Below are 19,909 nucleotides of genomic sequence, written 5' to 3'. Positions count from 1 at the left end.
AATTAATCGATAATAAAGGATCTTGGATTTACACAAGAAATTATTTGACAATGTTCTTGATATTAAAAGTGACTTTTAATACACTTTGGGATGTTTCTTTGGCATACCTGTGTTGTTTAACACAGTATATGCATCCTGCAATATGCATTTAACACAATTAAATTAATTTAAAAAGCTGATATGGTATTTTTGAACACAAGATGTGACCGTATATCAAACTATTTAGTATGGCAATGTACAGTGCCACCTAGTGTTCAAAATTGTTCACTTTTTCTAACAATTGTGCATTTGTTTTTCTTAAACAACCTCGTAAATACATTAATTAACGTACGATGTTTTCACAAAATGAGCTTCCTGCTTATAAAATGCTATAGAAACAGATGTTTCATAATATCCTACAATAATTGAAGTAAATAAATAAAAAGGAAAGGGAAGCTTAATCTATCTGCACCACAAATGTATACAGAAACATATTTACCAATCGTTTACACATACTGGGATAAGTAAAATACAATTAATGTTTTGTTTTCATAATGACAAAACTCTTTGTTTTATTCGTAATAGATGTAAACAGAGTTTTTTTCAATACAATCTCACTTTTTGAATGCATTGCGACGTAACGGTAACGATCGCAATATTTCGTAACGAGCTTTCCTGCGTGTATATGGGAGTTGTAGTGTATTTGTTACGGATTGTTTTGAAAAGCGCACGTTCCGCTACACTCTTAAACTCCAAATCCCATGATGCCTTGCGCTATCGTCCTCAACGCCTACGCTTAATAAACCGTATGACGGTAATCCTCCGCTGCCATAAGGGATACACGGCGCAAAAAGGCAGCAAATAAGTGAAATACAGGCCACACTTATCTCTTGAAAACATGGACAATTCAGGAAAAGAAAAAGAGGCGATTCAACTTGTGGCCGAAGCCGATAAGAAAGTGAAGTCGTCCGGCTCCTTTTTAGGAGGAATGTTTGGGTAAGATTATGCCTTATTGATCTGAACAGCGCTTACGATTTTACACAATCTAAGCACTAAACAGTCATATTGCCTAACTTCGATTTATGATGTTATATAGGTAATAGATAATAAATGCACTTGTGTTGTCTCTGGATCAGGACCCGGTGGCAGGTGGCAGGCCTCTTTGCGCAATACATCCTAAACCGCGAATACACATCTTTACAAAAACGCATACATCGAATCGTTTTGTAAAACGTCTTTCTTCTGGTTAATTTAATGGTTAAATGACATGAATTGACCTAATTGTTTTGGATCAGTAGTGTTTGGCTTTGGCGCATTGGTGGCGCAGGAGCGCTGCGGTATTAACCAGCTTTTGCTTTAAATCTTATTTCTATTGTAAAACAAATGTATTAAGTCATTCATTACCATACATGGATTTATTATTATGAGCATGTCACTTCTTTATGGCAAGAATCACCTGACATGACATTGCAATTAAAAGTGGACCTATGGATTTAATGCATGTCAGCTTTATTTATATAGTGCTTTTTACAAATTTCACAAAAAAACATTGACTATAAGCAAAACACATACAAGGTTATGCAAAACACTTTTTGGTAGTGCAAAACACATATAAGGTAGTGCAAAACACATATAAGGTAGTGCAAAACACATATAAGGTAGTGCAAAACACATATAAGGTAGTGCAAAACACATATAAGGTAGTGCAAAACACATATAAGGTAGTGCAAAACACATATAAGGTAGTGCAAAACACTTTTTGGTAGTGCAAAACACATAAGGTAGTGCAAAACACACATAAGGTTATGCAAAACACTTTTTGGTAGTGCAAAACACACATAAGGTAGTGCAAAACACATATAAGGTAGTGCAAAACACATATAAGGTAGTGCAAAACACATATAAGGTAGTGCAAAACACTTTTTGGTAGTGCAAAACACATATAAGGTAGTGCAAAACACATATAAGGTCGTGCAAAACACATATAAGGTAGTGCAAAACACATATAAGGTAGTGCAAAACACACATAAGGTTATGCAAAACACTTTTTGGTAGTGCAAAACACATATAAGGTAGTGCAAAACACATATAAGGTAGTGCAAAACACATATAAGGTAGTGCAAAACACTTTTTGGTAGTGCAAAACACATATAAGGTAGTGCAAAACACATATAAGGTAGTGCAAAACACATATAAGGTAGTGCAAAACACATATAAGGTAGTGCAAAACACATATAAGGTAGTGCAAAACACACATAAGGTTATGCAAAACACTTTTTGGTAGTGCAAAACACATATAAGGTAGTGCAAAACACATATAAGGTAGTGCAAAACACACATAAGGTTATGCAAAACACATATAAGGTCGTGCAAAACACATATAAGGTAGTGCAAAACACATATAAGGTAGTGCAAAACACATATAAGGTAGTGCAAAACACATATAAGGTAGTGCAAAACACATATAAGGTAGTGCAAAACACATATAAGGTTATGCAAAACACTTTTTGGTAGTGCAAAACACATATAAGGTAGTGCAAAACACATATAAGGTAGTGCAAAACACATATAAGGTAGTGCAAAACACTTTTTGGTAGTGCAAAACACATATAAGGTAGTGCAAAACACATATAAGGTCGTGCAAAACACATATAAGGTAGTGCAAAACACACATAAGGTTATGCAAAACACTTTTTGGTAGTGCAAAACACATATAAGGTAGTGCAAAACACATATAAGGTAGTGCAAAACACATATAAGGTAGTGCAAAACACTTTTTGGTAGTGCAAAACACATATAAGGTAGTGCAAAACACATATAAGGTCGTGCAAAACACATATAAGGTAGTGCAAAACACATATAAGGTAGTGCAAAACACATATAAGGTAGTGCAAAACACATATAAGGTAGTGCAAAACACATATAAGGTAGTGCAAAACACACATAAGGTCATGCAAAACACACATAAGGTAGTGCAAAACACACATAAGGTAGTGCAAAACACATATAAGGTAGTGCAAAACACATATAAGGTAGTGCAAAACACATATAAGGTAGTGCAAAACACATATAAGGTTATGCAAAACACATATAAGGTAGTGCAAAACACATATAAGGTAGTGCAAAACACATATAAGGTTATGCAAAACACTTTTTGGTAGTGCAAAACACACATAAGGTCATGCAAAACACATATAAGGTAGTGCAAAACACATATAAGGTAGTGCAAAACACATATAAGGTAGTGCAAAACACATATAAGGTAGTGCAAAACACATATAAGGTTATGCAAAACACTTTTTGGTAGTGCAAAACACATATAAGGTTATGCAAAACACTTTTTGGTAGTGCAAAATACACATAAGGTCATGCAAAACACACATAAGGTCATGCAAAACACATATAAGGTAGTGCAAAACACATATAAGGTAGTGCAAAACACATATAAGGTAGTGCAAAACACATATAAGGTAGTGCAAAACACATATAAGGTCATGCAAAACACATATAAGGTAGTGCAAAACACTTTTTGGTAGTGCAAAACACACATAAGGTCATGCAAAACACATATAAGGTCGTGCAAAACACATTAGGTCGTGCAAAACGCATATAAGGTTATGCAAAACGCACAGAAGGTTATGCAAAACACATATAAGGTAGTGCAAAACACATATAAGGTAGTGCAAAACACATATAAGGTAGTGCAAAACACACATAAGGTTATGCAAAACACTTTTTGGTAGTGCAAAACACATATAAGGTAGTGCAAAACACATATAAGGTAGTGCAAAACGCATATAAGGTTATGCAAAACACATTTTGGTAGTGTAAAACACACATAAGGTCATGCAAAACACATATAAGGTAGTGCAAAACACATATAAGGTAGTGCAAAACACATATAAGGTAGTGCAAAACACACATAAGGTTATGCAAAACACATATAAGGTAGTGCAAAACACATATAAGGTAGTGCAAAACACATATAAGGTAGTGCAAAACACACATAAGGTTATGCAAAACACTTTTTGGTAGTGCAAAACACATATAAGGTAGTGCAAAACACATATAAGGTAGTGCAAAACACATATAAGGTAGTGCAAAACACATATAAGGTTATGCAAAACACTTTTTGGTAGTGCAAAACACACATAAGGTCGTGCAAAACACATATTAGGTCGTGCAAAACGCATATAAGGTTATGCAAAACACTTTTTGGTAGTGCAAAATACACATAAGGTCATGCAAAACACACATAAGGTCATGCAAAACACATATAAGGTAGTGCAAAACACATATAAGGTAGTGCAAAACACATATAAGGTAGTGCAAAACACATATAAGGTAGTGCAAAACACATATAAGGTCATGCAAAACACATATAAGGTAGTGCAAAACACTTTTTGGTAGTGCAAAACACACATAAGGTCATGCAAAACACATATAAGGTCGTGCAAAACACATTAGGTCGTGCAAAACGCATATAAGGTTATGCAAAACGCACAGAAGGTTATGCAAAACACATATAAGGTAGTGCAAAACACATATAAGGTAGTGCAAAACACATATAAGGTAGTGCAAAACACACATAAGGTAGTGCAAAACACATATAAGGTTATGCAAAACACATTTTGGTAGTGTAAAACACACATAAGGTCATGCAAAACACATATAAGGTAGTGCAAAACACATATAAGGTAGTGCAAAACACATATAAGGTAGTGCAAAACACATATAACGTAGTGCAAAACACATATAAGGTAGTGCAAAACACACATAAGGTTATGCAAAACGCATATAAGGTTATGCAAAACACATATAAGGTAGTGCAAAACACATATAAGGTAGTGCAAAACACATATAAGGTAGTGCAAAACACACATAAGGTTATGCAAAACACTTTTTGGTAGTGCAAAACACATATAAGGTAGTGCAAAACACATATAAGGTAGTGCAAAACACATATAAGGTAGTGCAAAACACATATAAGGTAGTGCAAAACACATATAAGGTTATGCAAAACACTTTTTGGTAGTGCAAAACACACATAAGGTCATGCAAAACACATATTAGGTCGTGCAAAACGCATATAAGGTTATGCAAAACGCACAGAAGGTTATGCAAAACGCACATAAGGTAATGCAAAACGTACATAAGGTTATGCAAAACGCGCATAAGGTCGTGCAAAACGCGCATAAGGTCGTGCAAAACGCACACATGAGGTCGTGCAAAACACGCATGAGGTCGTGCAAAACACGCATGAGGTCATGCAAAACATGCATGAGGTCGTGCAAAACACGCATAAGGTCGTGCAAAACACGCATAAGGTTGTGCAAAACACGCATGAGGTCGTGCAAAACACACATAAGGTCGTGCAAAACACACATATGTGTCAAAACACTGGTCAAATATCATACAGACTATAAATTCCTATATGCAGTGTTAATGAAATAAAACTATATACAAATGTAACACTTTAAATGTATTGACAAGTTATTGTATTATACATTTTTCGTTTTTTCTATTTTAAGTTCATCTAAATCGGACCCATCTTGTTGAAACATGGAATTCAGGATTGATTGAAATAAACATGAACCAGTTAAACAAACCCACAGGATTTATCCAGGTCATTTACCAGTATAACCAGCCAAAATACAAAATATGTCAACTTTGTCCAAATCTATTTTTATTTATTATGAAGGTTTTGAACGCTTGCGTTATGTATACAATACTTGGAATTCTAAATAAGAGGATGACGTAAAAACTAACTGAATGTTCTCGCATCTTTCAGAGGGAATCAGAAAGTGGAAGAGGCGTGTGAGATGTATGCCAGAGCGGCCAACATGTTCAAAATGGCTAAAAACTGGAGTGGTATGTGCTTGCAATAAACGAACCAGAGATTCAGTTTGTAGCCATAGACCTTTAAAAGTTTCACTTTTATTTAGAACGTTGGTAGTATTGATAGGGTAGTATTGCAGCTGTGGTAGTCCCAAAGCTCCTTACTTTATTTTACATTGTCTCCCTGGATAGTAAGAGAGCTTTGTGGTGTTATAAGGCTTATTATATATTGATGTATGTACTGAAAAGATCTTTTACTTTTATGTAGCTTCAGGAAATGCTTTTTGTCAGGCGGCCAGACTTCACATGCAACTCCAAAATAAACACGACTCCGCCACCAGCTACGTCGATGCAGGAAATGCGTTCAAAAAAGCAGATCCACAAGGTGAGGCCTGCTATATTGTATCTCTCGATTATCATGGTTGTACGGTCTATTAATTTCTTCATTGAATTGATGTTATTATAAGCCGGTTGTTTTTCAACTGATACCGAAGAAATAAAGAGGGCGGTAAGGAATTAGCCCATAGTATACTTCTTTATTACGTGTATGTGAGCGTACGGACAAACACACAGTCTTGCAAAGTATTCTTCTTTTGAATCATATGCTTACACGCATGCGCATTACAACATATTGCCGGGCCTATAGGGGACAGGGTTTCGTCTACCACCTTGTACATCACCATGTACAGTTTCACAATTTTTAGAATAAAAAAACCTAATAAAGCATTGACAAAAAAGTTCTCGCCATGAAAATAGCCTTGGAAGCTACAAACTAACCACATACTGCCTTGAATCGCCGCGTTGCATCTTTAAATTAATTACTGCAAGAAATGCAGAAACGCTGTCCCTTGCCTACGCGTAAAAAGGGAACTGTACTTTTGCCGTGATGCTTTGTAATAATACTGCATTGCACCTTTTATTGTGTTGGTTTTGCTGAGGTCAGTCAGCTAGATTATATTGAAAAGAGATAGCAAATATAATCAAAATACAAGCTGTGTTTGATTTAAAGGACATTTGTGCTCATGTTTGCACAATAGAAAGCTCTGGTTGAGTTTGTTAGAAACATGGGTTCTCCAACAGTACCTAGTTACTTATTACAAGACCAAAACAAATTTTCCCAAACATGAGGGTAAATGTGCAGACCTTTGGTGTGTTTTATATATCAGAAACTGCATGTTTATATGTTGTTACCCTGGTGGTTTTTATGTCTAACTCTCTCCATCCTCTTTTCTTTAATGCTTGCGATTAGAGGCTATCAAGTGCTTAAACGCAGCCATTGATATTTACACAGATATGGTAAGATGTTATTACAGCAGTTTTATTTCTGTACTGTGTCATTTGGGCAAACGGCAGAAACGTTCACCAGGCTGTTTTAGCTGAATGTTCAGAAACCTCGATCTCTCCAATTTGGAGGAAATCTTCGTGAACTTTGCCCAAAATCAGTTTTTAGGGCCACCGTAGTCTGTCAGACTCGCGCTCTGTGTTATACATACTGAATGAAGCATTACCTAATGTTCTTTTATTGCGTCTTCAGGGAAGATTTACCATCGCTGCCAAGCATCATATCACAATCGCCGAGGTGTACGAGTCTGAGCTCGTGGATATTGAGAAGGTATGAAACCGCACAATTGTAAACTATTGTCGGATGTGCTGTACGTGGAAATGCACTCCTGTTAGACCGAATCTAATCTAAATCATTTTGTCGTCTTTAGGCGATTGCACATTATGAACAAGCTGCCGACTATTACAAAGGAGAAGAATCGAACAGGTGAGCCTCCTCAGAAGCTTAGCTATTAATGTTCTCCATTTATAGTGTTTAACCTCTTTGCTTGATGTACAGCTCTGCAAACAAGTGTCTTCTGAAGGTGGCATCATACAGTGCCCAGTTGGAACAGTACCAGAAGGCCATAGAGATTTATGAGCAGGTAGGCCATCTGTTGATCCGCTTTATAACGCCTGCTTAAGAAAAGATCCCAGAGTGTCTCTGGAATTTTCTTTGTCCGTAAACAGGTTGGAACCAACACCATGGACAATCCCCTGCTTAAATACAGCGCCAAAGAATACTTCTTCAAAGCTTCCTTGTGTCACTTTATCGTCGATGAGCTAAACGCAAAGGTCAGTTGATGACGGACTCATCTGGATGTTAAGATTCGGAGGCGGCAGTAGATGAAACTTTCTGTTCTTTCTGTTGTAGCTCGCTATCGGAAAGTATGAAGAGATGTTTCCGGCCTACTCCGATTCAAGAGAGTGCAAACTTCTAAAGGTTTGTGACTTGAAAATCATGTTCTGTTACAAGGTCAATTTTGACCCTCCTCTAGAGTCAAAGTTGTGTACCAAAAAAAATCTAAATGATGGTTTGTAAGAGGGTACAGTAATGTGGTTTGGAGTAACGTTCTTTGCTTTTCTAAGCACACAGTTTTCACCTTGCAGATAAAAAATAAGCCAAAAAAATTTGTAAATATTTACAAAGAGTTTTGTCTTCACAGAAACTTCTAGAGGCCTATGAGGAACAGAATGCAGAGGCTTTCACAGAAGCAGTAAGTCTTTTATCATTCCAAAAATAAATGTAATGCTTGCCTGGTTTCATCATACTTCCGTGGTTTATGCGTGTCTTAGGTGAAGGAGTTCGACTCGATCTCACGATTGGACCAGTGGCTCACCACCATGCTACTGCGGATCAAGAAAACAATTCAGGGCGACGAGGGCGACCTGAAATAATCCGTGCAGCGGGGTCATCATCCACCGCATGGCACCTTTCTCCCCCTCCCATTTCAGTTTTGTGCAATGGCCAAGTCCAGGTTTCTAAAAACAGTATGTCAAAATGTATTGCTGCAAACATTTCTAGAGAATATATATATATATATATATAAGCCTGCATTGATATTCAGTTATATTATAATGCACATATCAGAATTTAACACTCCAGTTCAAAGACTCGGCCTCCACACCCCGAAACCTTAAAGAAGGAAGTTTAAAGATGCAATGGGGATTCGAGATAGTCCTGCATTTCTTTTGTAACAATCATAGGATTGCAACATGCAAGAGATGCTTGATGTGTACAGATGTAATTGAGTCAGGAGATTTGCATTATTATTTATAGAAATAGACGTTTGTCTTACTTTTGTTAGCCTGATTACAGTCCTGTTAAATTAAGCCGTTTTCTACTACAGAATGATGAACATTATCTTTAGTGTTCAGTTTCAGTTCCCCGATAAAATAAAGGGAAGAATAATTTAATTATCGTAAATATTTTTTTATCGATTCGGTGAAATGTTACTTTAGAATGTTATTTATATTGTTAATAATCAATATTTATCGTTTAAAATCTAATTTCAAAATATTTTCAAATGTTAATCCATCATTTTAATTTGCACTGAAATGGAGGCATTTGTGAAATCCATATATAACCTTTAATTCCATGCTCTATATGTGTATAGTGTTGTGAAAGCATAGCTCATACCCTTCACTCCTGCGGTCTTTAGCAGCGCATGTCATTCTGTGTTTTAAGTGTTGTGTGATCGTCCGTGTTTTATCATATTCTAGAATTTTTAAGAAGCCATTGAGACTTACCAAACAATGTACTTTACTACAGAGCACCTGCTGTCTTTGCTGAATGTCTGTGAGAATGTACAGAATAAAAACAACTATTGAAACAACGGCACGATTTATGTATTTTATAGCCTATTTTATACTTCTCTTTCTCCCAAGAGTTTGTGGCACGGAGCACTAATATCTTCATCAGTTGTGTTATATATGAAATATATTAAACATTCAGTCTTCATTTACTCACCCTCATGTTGTTAGTCATTTATACAGGTTTGAAACAACTGGAGGGCGAGTAAATGACAGAATCTTCAGCTATCCCTTTTACCATCCTGTGCCCATTTTAGCAACGTATTTCAAGTGTGGGGTCATGTTCACCTCACAATGTTTAAATACATGATAGATAACTCAAATTTGAGTTCTTTGCATGAGTTTCAGAAACCACAAGTAGATTCAACAAATTCTTCAAAAGCAACTCTCACACGATTCAAGCTGTATTTCCAGAATGCATGTAAAATAACTGCAAACATAACTATTTTAAAATATTTATAGACATTTTATATAAACTTCATATTAACTTTTTTAGAATTGTTTCAAACATTACATGAGGGTTTCACTTACATGTACAAGAAGCAATTGAGAATTTGTATTCACTAAACGTCTTAAGGCTAAACGTAGCTTTTAACTTGTTGATTTAGGAGAAACTCTTAAAAGTTATGGGATGTCCTAATGTTAGGACAAATTTTTTTGCCAAGAGTATTTAACAAAGAGTTTTAGCGCTAAATAAAAACTTGAATTTTATCGTATTTTGTAAATGATCTCTTAACTTATTGTATTAGTAACTTGGTGTGTATTTTATCATCTTAATTTGAATACTGCATGAATTATATACTCTAAATATTCCATTTGAATACTTTTTTTAATATTTATTCTTAATTTAAATATGTCAGCACGAGACCTCATTCGTTAATATTTCTATGCTGAAATGACTGACAGAGTCCCATCCTCTATCAGCCAATCACAGTAGTCATAGTCAGCAAGCTTACTGTGATCATCCATAGCAATGAGGTCAACCCCGGCCTTTCTCTTGGCTTAAGATTTCTTGCCGTTACTTAGTAAAAGTTGCTCTAAGCAGCGTTGTGAAAAGGTTTTAAGTGATAATTCTTAACTTAAAACTATTACTGCTGTTTAGGAGAGCTCTTCGTGTTAAGATATGATGAATTCAACACTTTGAATATTACCTGTAGTTAAGGAAAGTTCTCATTGAGCAAATTTATTATACAACAGAATAGTAAAAAAAGGGTGTTACAGATAGATCTAGTGTTGATGTAAAACACATTTACTGTAAACAGCAGTATTACAAACAAAGGAAAGAAAGAAAAACCTTCAAAATAAAAAGAAAAGCTGTATATGATATACAGCAACACCGAAACTAAACCAGCTTTCAGAAGTTGAATATAATCTACATAATTTATTGTACCAATCAAAATAGGCATCTAACCTTATGACACGACCCCTTTAAGCTTTCTTAACCGAAGAGCACAAAGTATTTACAGCTTTCTCATTGATAATACAATTATAATACAATCATTGATAATACAGAAAGACAGACCACAGACATGTGACTCAAACTACTCTGCACTTTCTCCTGTTGAGATTTCCATGCAGTTTGAACCGTCAGCGGTCTGTGTGTCTTCGGTGCCATCCTGTTGACCGTCTGAAGCACTCGCTTCCTCCATCGCCACAGCCTGCACTGTTATACATTCATCAGAAGCAGACAGAGAAACCGATGCCGCAGCCAGAATGCTCTCTGTAGTTCCCTCTTCTGCTGTAGTCGTGGACACCATGGGAGCCAATATGGCGTCTGAACCCTGCCCGGGGACCGAAGCAGATAACGCTGGAGATACTGTGATGGAATGTGCCATGGAGATGGGAATGTTGAACGGGACGGTCACTGGTATGCTGACCGCCGAGGCGTCCAGGGAGATGATGCTGGTACCGTCCGCGGTCACTATGGGCTGTAGCTGCGCGCCCAACGGCACTTCGGTCTGGATGACAGTGAGGCCTCCCAGTGCGGTGTGACTAAGCAGCGCGATGGAGCCAGACCCGGCCCAGTCACCGGAAATGTTCACGGGCTGTCCGGACACTGCGACCACCTCTTGGTGTTTTTCAGTGTCGCTCTGGGGTTCAAGAACAGTCGCCGTCTTCTCCTTCTTTTGAGAGGAACCTTTTGTTTTCTTGACTCGATCTTCAACATTTCCCTTCAAAACAACCAGGAAGTTCTTCCATGGAGTTTGTTTGTCATGGGTCTGCATAATAAAAGTCAAGTTATTATATTTAAGCATTTGGAAGAAAATTTCGTGTGTATACAGTATACGATTTTGGTGTCATCCCTTATTAGACACATCGTGATTTATTGTTATAATGCCAGAAATTCCTTGCATGTGAATGTTTTCTAGACATTTAAAGCACTGTCTGAATTTTTACCATTGTGTGCCGCCGTACGGTGGATTTATCTGTAAATGTTCTTCCACACATGTTGCACATGAACGGCTTCTCCCCCGTGTGGATTCTTTGGTGTCTCTGAAGGGCATTGAGTTGAGTAAACTGCTTATCACAGTCCTTGCAATGATATGGCCTTTCACCTGGACAAAGAGCAGATTAGTCAGATTCAATGTAAAATGGGTGATATATAGACGCCTTGAGTGGACACGACCTTCAGGCTAATCCTTTAATATTATGATTATTTACAAAAATAATATTTACAAATAAATAATACACTGCTAAAAAAATGAATCATTAACGCTTAACACCAATTAAATTAACCTTCAGGAATATCAATCTACCCGGTATGGACGCATAAGTGATTGTGAACCATTTTCACTTATTTAGGTACACTGGTACAGGCAACAGCAAGGGTGGTTTGGGAAGACCATCTTCAGAGGGTCTCACAGACCTCCACATGCTATGAAGTATCGGGATGAAATCCTCAGATCTTATGCTGGTGCAGTGCAGAGACCTCATTGAAAGGCATTGATGCCATTGACTGGCCCGGTAAAACTCTTACACATTATAATAAGTATAAAGCATTTTTTCTGGGGTTTAGTATACCTGTGTGTGTCTTCATATGTTGGTGGAGTGAGTTCCTCTGAGCAAATGCTCGTTCGCAGGTTTCACACTTATAGGGTCTGAATCCGGAATGAATTCTGTTGTGATGTTTCAGGTATTCTTTAGAAGCGAAGCTCTTGCCACAAATCTCGCACATGAACGGCTTTTCACCTAGAGGGAAAGTGATAAGAATTAAAGGGATAGTTCAATCCAAAATATACATTTCGTCATTATTTATTCTCATCAGTCATTTCCTCCATGGAACACAAAAGAAGATATTTCGAGAAATGTCTCAGTGGTTTTGTGTCCATACACAATAGGGGCCGACATTCTTCCAAATATCTTCTTTTGTGTTCCGCAGAAGAAAGTCATATAGGTTTGGTATGACATGAGGGCGAGTAAATTATTTTTGGGTGAACTATCCATTTAACATCCTCTGTGAGTAAATTATACACCCATTCACCTGTGTGGCATCTCTTATGATAGACCAGCATGTGGTTCTGGGTAAATCGGGCATCACAGATGTCACAGGCGAAAGGTTTCTCTCCGGTATGGATCCTGAAATAATAAAAACATAGTTAAAATCATTTTCTGTATTCACACGTTATAAGCATAGCTATAAAGTTACTATCAGGGCAGGCAAATAAAAACATTCCTCTGGTGTTGACTCCTACCTCTGATGTGTCTTGAGGGCTGAACTCTGAGCGAAACAAGTTCCACATTCGTCACATTTGAAGGGTTTGTGCCCCGAGTGGGTCCTCTCGTGCAAAGTGAGTGCCGTTTTGGAGCTCAGAGATTTGCCGCAGATGTGGCAGAAGTGCCTGTCCGTGCCGCCCTCGTGCACCTGTCGTCTGTGTCGGGTCACGTCCTTCTTGCGCTTGAAGGTCTTGCTGCAGATGTCACAGGGAAAGAGCCTCTCGTCGTTGTGAACGTGCCGCTGGTGGATCTTCAGATTGCAGCGGTTGCGAAACGTCTGCTGGCAGACGTCGCAGCGGAGCGGTACGTCCATCTGAACCCCGTGGTTGACATTCAGGTGTTTCAAGTAGCTCTTCTCGTAGTAGAACGACCGACTGCATTTTTCACACCTGTACTTTGTGCTTCCTTTTTTGGCTTCCTTCTCTTCCTCATCGGCCTCATCCATTTCCTCATTAGGCAGGAAGTCGAAATCTTGAGTGTCTTCCTCAGGGGCAGAATGTGGTGACTCGGATCCGCTGTCATCACAAGCCTCTTTTTCTCCTGCCGTTTCTACGCTCACGTCTTGTGACTCCACCTCAGGATCTTGAGATGTTTGTTCTTCTTCTGCTGTGTCCGATTCCTCCATTTGTGTCTTTGATGCTCTTAAGGGGTGGTCCACGGACACTCTCCGGCCGGCTAACCTTCTGCTTCTCCTGCCCTGCATGTCCTGATCCATCTCCTCCACATTTTCCAGTTTCTCTGGCATTTTTAATGTCTTTTTTCTCTTCACAGCTCGCTTCAAGCGTTCCTTTTTCCTCTTTACCTGAGCACTGGAGGTATTTAAATCCACGTCGTCTTTATTCAGAGACTCCTCTGAAACAGCACTCGGATTTTGTGCATCGTTCTCCGAAGGTTCAAGGCCACAAGCATCCACTAGATCTTGGCAGTCCAACAGTTTAGCCATTTGTAAAATGACATTGATGTAACCTCTTTCGACCTCTATTTTCCCAGAATACACATATTCCAGGAATTTAGCAAACGCTTCTGGTGTAATGTCGCACAGAAATATTTTTGGAACTTGCGTTCCGGTTAAGAGGCGTGATTTGAAGTAACCGCTGGACGCAGCAAGGACCACCTGATGGGCTTCAAACTCCTCTAGCTCTCCTTGACAGTCTACCTGCACTGTGATGTCACACAGGGTTCCCATGGTCCTCAGCGTCCTCATGGCGTTGAGGAGATTTGTAGGATGACAGCTGGACTGGAGTTGAACCAATCCGTCACACATCTTTCCTGGTATCTGTGAGTAAGACAGACAAAGGTTGTTGGCATTTTTGCATCATTTATCAGTTGTGTCCGTACAAACTGAACAGCAGATTTATTACATCTTCATTGAATCCTAAATCTTACAAAATCTTTTTTGGAGTAACAACCAGATAAAAATTAATATTTTGAGTTTATTATTGTGTCTGACACATGAAACATTATTACACTTAATACTAATTTGTTTTTGACACTTAAATGAAACACGACGATTTTCTGCTTGAAGATTTATGTTTTATATGAATGGCTTATTAGATAAATTGAGTATAAATACTCTTCAAACTTTAAGTTTCTTTAAAAAACGCCAAGAAGCCTTTTAACCAGATGTCAACATTTGACATACTAAACTTTAGCCCGCAGGCCTTGGTAATAATAACAACACAAATCTTTACAGTATTTTCAAACATTTTATCTTTCCGTAATTCTTAATAACTGTCGATTCTAACTAGCTGGCTAAAACACAAAAAAACGAAATACTTGCATAAAGATAAAGGAAGGCTAAAGACGGTTAGCATCACTAGCCTGTCATCAGATAGCACATTCGCGTTATAATTTCACTTGTGATCTGTTTTTAATATATTTCTATGATATGTTTCATATCCCTCTGTGACAAGCAGTGAATGGAGGGCTTGCACAGCCTGCTGAAGATTTCTTACCGTAAGGCCAGTAAAACGGCAGCCCTGTACAAATCCACAGGCACAACAAGAGCGTTTTCCCGTAACCCAGTGCAGACCGCGGCGCAAAGCATCACGGGAAATGTAGTTCTGTGGATCCCTCGTTCCCACACGTATAATCATTTTTTCTTCTCAAGTCATGTCAAGTCAGCTTTATATATATGGTGCTTTTTAAAATTTTCATTGTTACAAAGCAGATGACTATAGGCAAAATATATCAAAGTAATGCAAGTCAAAGCCCAGGTCAAATATCAGACAGACTATAAATTCCTATATGCAGTATTGAAGTGTAAAACAGTATGCAAACCTCATTGTATGAACTAAATATACGTTTTAATAGGAAAGCAAAATATATCAAAACTATGATTGTTTGTCGTTACAAAAGTTTTGTACTCATTCGACTCAATGGTCAAGTGACCTTTCGTGACCCACAATTTCTCAGAAGCATTTAAGGACTTATTTCGATTTTTAGCCTACTTGGTACAAAGTGTGGGCAATAAATGACTTTGAATGAAAGTTATATTTCTGTCACGAAATGGTTTTGGACAGGACCCAGATGCAGGCAGACGAAGGGTAAATGTAAAACGTTTATTAAATAAAAGACCCACAATGGGGAAAAACAAGCACAAAGAAAACACTAGAAAAACAACCACTATAAAAGTGAAAATAAGTTCACAAACTGTAAACAGGAACAACAGGTAATCAAATGACGTGATCACAGACACTAACATTAGACAAAAGATAATGCAACAACACTGAACAGAGAGAAACTGAGACTATATAAAGGGAGACACTAACGAGGAGTGATTACATGGGGAGAGTGGTGACAGGTGATTGGAATGAAACCATAACGAGTGAAACAACTACCAGGTGATGGGAATAAAATCCTAACGAAGGTGAAACAGAAAACAGACGATGGGAATGAAACCCTAATGAAATTACAGGAGATACGAGGGTGGGGCTGAGAGACATAACAGGAAGACACGTGGCATCAAGTAACAACATAAAGCCACATGTCTCCACACACAACACAACAGAAACCCGAAAAACGTGGCAATGTCATGACTCTGCCCAGGGAGCTAGAAAGCTCGAGACAGGAAGGACAGAGTCCTAACAATTTCTATATCACTCTTTTCAACACATTATATTATTTGTGTAAGATATATATTTGTTTGTTAAGATTATGCGTGCACCTTCCGATTTTCTTTACATTTTGAACTGTAATGTGACAAATCTGTGGCTTCAGGTATGGGCTGACTGCGAGGTGTCATCCATAATACAATAAACGCCATTTGTAAAGGTTATAAAGGTTGATCACATTTATAAACTCAAGCTATACAACAATTTATCGCATCTTTACTTCGAATGCTTCAAAGGCTGAACCCAACCGAGACCCAAACCACGTCAGTACCTAAACTCTAAACACTACAACCCGCCCGCTCTGGGCCGGTGACTTGTGACCTTATGCTAAAGAGGATATTGCTCTAAAAAAAGATTTAAAGAGCAGTCGAGTTCACAAGTAAACGTTGTTGCTATTTTTGTCTGTAAATGTATAGGCCTACACATAAAGTAGGTCTGCAGCTGCAGTTGAAAACTGTTTGTGCCCCCCAAAGGCCTGTGCATAACCAGACCTCAATGTATAACTGCAGGTGTGTTACAGTCCCCGCTGTCATCAAAACAAACACAAAAGCACTCACAGAGATTAAGATAAACAATGTATAGCTTCAATTTGCAGTTTGGGCTATTATAAATTGATGTGAGTAAAATTCAGTAAACAAAATCACAAGGAGAAAAGGTCACCACATATTGAAAACAAATTTATAAACACAGTATTATTTCTTTATAATACTTATATTTGTAGCCCTTTGCTTTTAAACAAAATGAGTCACTGAAATGGGCACGTTTTCCCTTAGTCCACTTGATGTCGCTGTAGCTTGCATTATATTTACTAAAGTTCACTGGACCAGAGTTCTGCACACTTTCATTTGATCCTGTGCTTATTCTGACAACACCGCCAACTATCCACAGATCTGGACGAAGCTTACCCATCAGCCACTGAGAACTAAACACACACTTCAACACGGAAATGCAATAGCAACAGCCATGTGCATTACCTCTTAAGTAACCACATGCAAACATATCAAGTTTAAACGGCCTAAAGTGTCATTTTTTGGAAGATCTCTTCATCTCTATGGCCCATTGGCTTCATAAAAATGCCTCATCTTTGTTATCTATTATCTGAAACCGGTCTCTTTAATTATTCATTCAGGTCATGTTCCGTCATGCAAATAAGATGCAAGTTTAGATGTTAGAGCTCATGGTTCTGTGCTTCGGTGCGTATTATTCCTCCAGGATTCACCAAGGGGGTTACGTGGCCTGCCAAGCGCTCACTTTATTGACATAGGAAATCCATATGCCTCGCATTTCCCTTAATGAGTTCTGCAAGTACGCGGCTCCTTTCTGTGACTCATGCCTCACTTGTGCAGACCGGAGACTGTGGTTTTCCATTTACCTCTGGAGCTGAGCCACGGTGTCTGCGCTGCTGTAACCCGGCACGCTTTCAAAACCAGACAGCAACAGAGAGGCCTCCCTCTCCTCCAGCGCAAAACAACCAAGCCACATATGTGCCAGTGCTTTATGGTACAGCTCGTCTGGAAACCTTGTTGAAGAAAGAAACCGTGAAAAGGAATGTAAAGGTCATTTGGTCACGCTTTAAATGAGTTCAATAGTGCTGTTAATCCCAGAATGAGCTTGAAAGAGGAAGGGGTGTCGTAGGAAACACTTATGGCATTAAGTAGTCTGCTTTTCACAAAGAGGATAGGATGTAAAGTCTTAAAGGACATATAGAGGTGACCGGGGCTAGTTGTCACAAGTCACATGGGCATTGAGGTACAATTCATAAATGCTGTTGTGTAGCATGTGATTCATTTCTGAAAACCTTTAATTCTGTCTCTCAATCTGAAATTTTAACAGTTTAATAAAATAGTAGCTGTCGGTAAACGAGAAAACATATAAATTATAAATGGCACAGTTGTCATAATTAAAGTGGATTTAACTGGAAGTTTGATCTGTGTTTTTAAGAAAAGGTTCAATTTCTAAATGTCACATCTGAGAGGGTTGTAACATTCAAGTTGTTTTTATTGTAGATTTTATTGTACTTCTTTTGTTGATTTAATGAACTATTAAAATGTTACAGGTGATATAAAAGTGCATTGCAAACATGCCAAAAGACATTTCCAAATTTTATGATGGGCGAAGGAAAACCAAACAAACCATCTTTGAAAATATCTTCTGTATTCGTAAGCGGTTTTTAGTTGATGCCGCAACAACCAAAACAACCAGTTGGTGTTTATATGCTCTGTTTATGAGCTGAATGTCAGAGCTCTGCTCCAATATTCCTGGATTGGGGAATTTTGTCCTCGAATGACCCAGCACCGAGTTCAATCCTCTTTTGCTGGAAAGCAATAGCACGTTGGACCGTAGTGACTTTTTAATACAAAAGAACCACCCAAATCTCTGCCTGCAGTAGTTTCAGATTCGACCGCATTGTTAATAGTCTTCCAGTCAACCCTGCCAGTCAAGCCAATGTTCCTCTGTGGTGGATGTTTCTTCCATCTCATTTCAAAATAAATGTTATCACGGACAATACTTAACTTGAAACCCAATACGTGGCGGACAAGATGACCGGCTATTGTTCTCCGGATGCTATGGGAGCGTGTAATGATGATGAGAGGATGGGGTAACTTAATCCTCTGAAGAGTTTAAACTCTTTCACTTCCTGAGCATATTTCTGTCAAGATGAATTTACGTGCATATGGCAATTTGAACTGTTAACTCGGAATGTATTTAAAGGCAAGTCTGTGGAAATTTTCCACCCGTTTTTATTGTCCTGCACTAAAAATGACACATTAAAACAGAAAGCGGCCGCAAAGAACGGATCTATGCAAAGCAACATTGGTTTTTAAGGCATGGTTCTTGTGATACAAAAAAAACCACTTTCAAGTTATGTTATAAATCATGAAGCAAAAAATGGATTCAGTGTTTTTCACAAGCTGCTGCTTCTGGAACTAAGATGATCTCAATACCTTACAAATGGTACTTTCAAATGAACTGTTGCACACATGTCGAATCGAAATAGAAAACACAGTATGAAGTTTTGAGATACTGTTAAGTGATTTACCACATTGAATGGGGCCATGACTTACCCAGACTGAGTTTCTCCTTCAACTGCCCTTGTGTTTCATCCAGCGTGTAACTGTATACAACTCTCGATCCCTGATGATACAAGGACACTCACATGTGTGTCCTGGATCAGCAACTCAAGGACGACCGCAGGGTAATAATAGAACATTTGTGTGATTGCTGGTTGTCAATTTTACTCTGTTAAGGGCAAAATTTAGAAAGGGATGTTTGCCTGAGAGTAATATAAGACGTGCTATGAAGGATGTGTTTCACGCAAATATATTATCAGTTCAGAGTCTTAATGTATTTTCTTATTCTTCCTATTTTAACTTGTACATAAGCAGATTCCACAATTAACCCTCACCACGTGCCAAATACACTGCCTACGAGAACATATTGTCTATTACTGCAATGCGTATAAAAACAAAGTTCCTCTAGTGGTGAGATTGCGAATCACATCCGACAGCTCACTCCACCCCCATCTTCGTCTTCCAAAGATTCCCGGATGGTCTACTACTTCCGGTAGACAGATTAATCCACACTTTAACAGCTGATATTACCCACAACTCACCGTGAGTAGGCGAAGTTTA

General features: G+C 38.1%; 2 protein-coding genes across 2 annotated transcripts; one reads left to right on the top strand and one right to left on the bottom strand.

Moving 5' to 3' along the window:
• Window positions 1–764: 764 nt before the first annotated feature.
• On the top strand, window positions 765–9,467 carry napbb (N-ethylmaleimide-sensitive factor attachment protein, beta b). The gene is made up of 11 exons (XM_079475271.1): window positions 765–975; window positions 5,771–5,850; window positions 6,086–6,202; window positions 7,067–7,113; window positions 7,352–7,429; window positions 7,530–7,585; window positions 7,658–7,742; window positions 7,828–7,932; window positions 8,012–8,080; window positions 8,304–8,354; window positions 8,434–9,467. The coding sequence occupies exons 1-11, from the start codon at window positions 878–880 to the stop codon at window positions 8,533–8,535; spliced, it is 888 nt and encodes a 295-aa protein (XP_079331397.1). The 5' UTR covers window positions 765–877; the 3' UTR covers window positions 8,536–9,467.
• A 375-nt stretch (window positions 9,468–9,842) lies between these two features.
• gzf1 (GDNF-inducible zinc finger protein 1) lies at window positions 9,843–15,220 on the bottom strand. The gene is made up of 6 exons (XM_079474594.1): window positions 15,120–15,220; window positions 13,143–14,440; window positions 12,932–13,026; window positions 12,472–12,639; window positions 11,848–12,005; window positions 9,843–11,669 (listed from the first exon to the last, which is right to left on the bottom strand). Exons 2-6 carry the CDS (start codon window positions 14,426–14,428, stop codon window positions 10,992–10,994), a joined length of 2,385 nt encoding a protein of 794 aa, XP_079330720.1. The 5' UTR covers window positions 14,429–14,440; window positions 15,120–15,220; the 3' UTR covers window positions 9,843–10,991.
• Window positions 15,221–19,909: the final 4,689 nt, after the last annotated feature.

The sequence above is a fragment of the Barbatula barbatula genome (genome assembly GCF_947034865.1).
Source record: "Barbatula barbatula genome assembly, chromosome: 15".
In the NCBI taxonomy this organism is placed as follows: domain Eukaryota; kingdom Metazoa; phylum Chordata; class Actinopteri; order Cypriniformes; family Nemacheilidae; genus Barbatula; species Barbatula barbatula.
The sequence above is the reverse complement of the archived record's forward strand: the minus strand, read 5'-3'. Positions and strand labels throughout refer to the sequence as shown.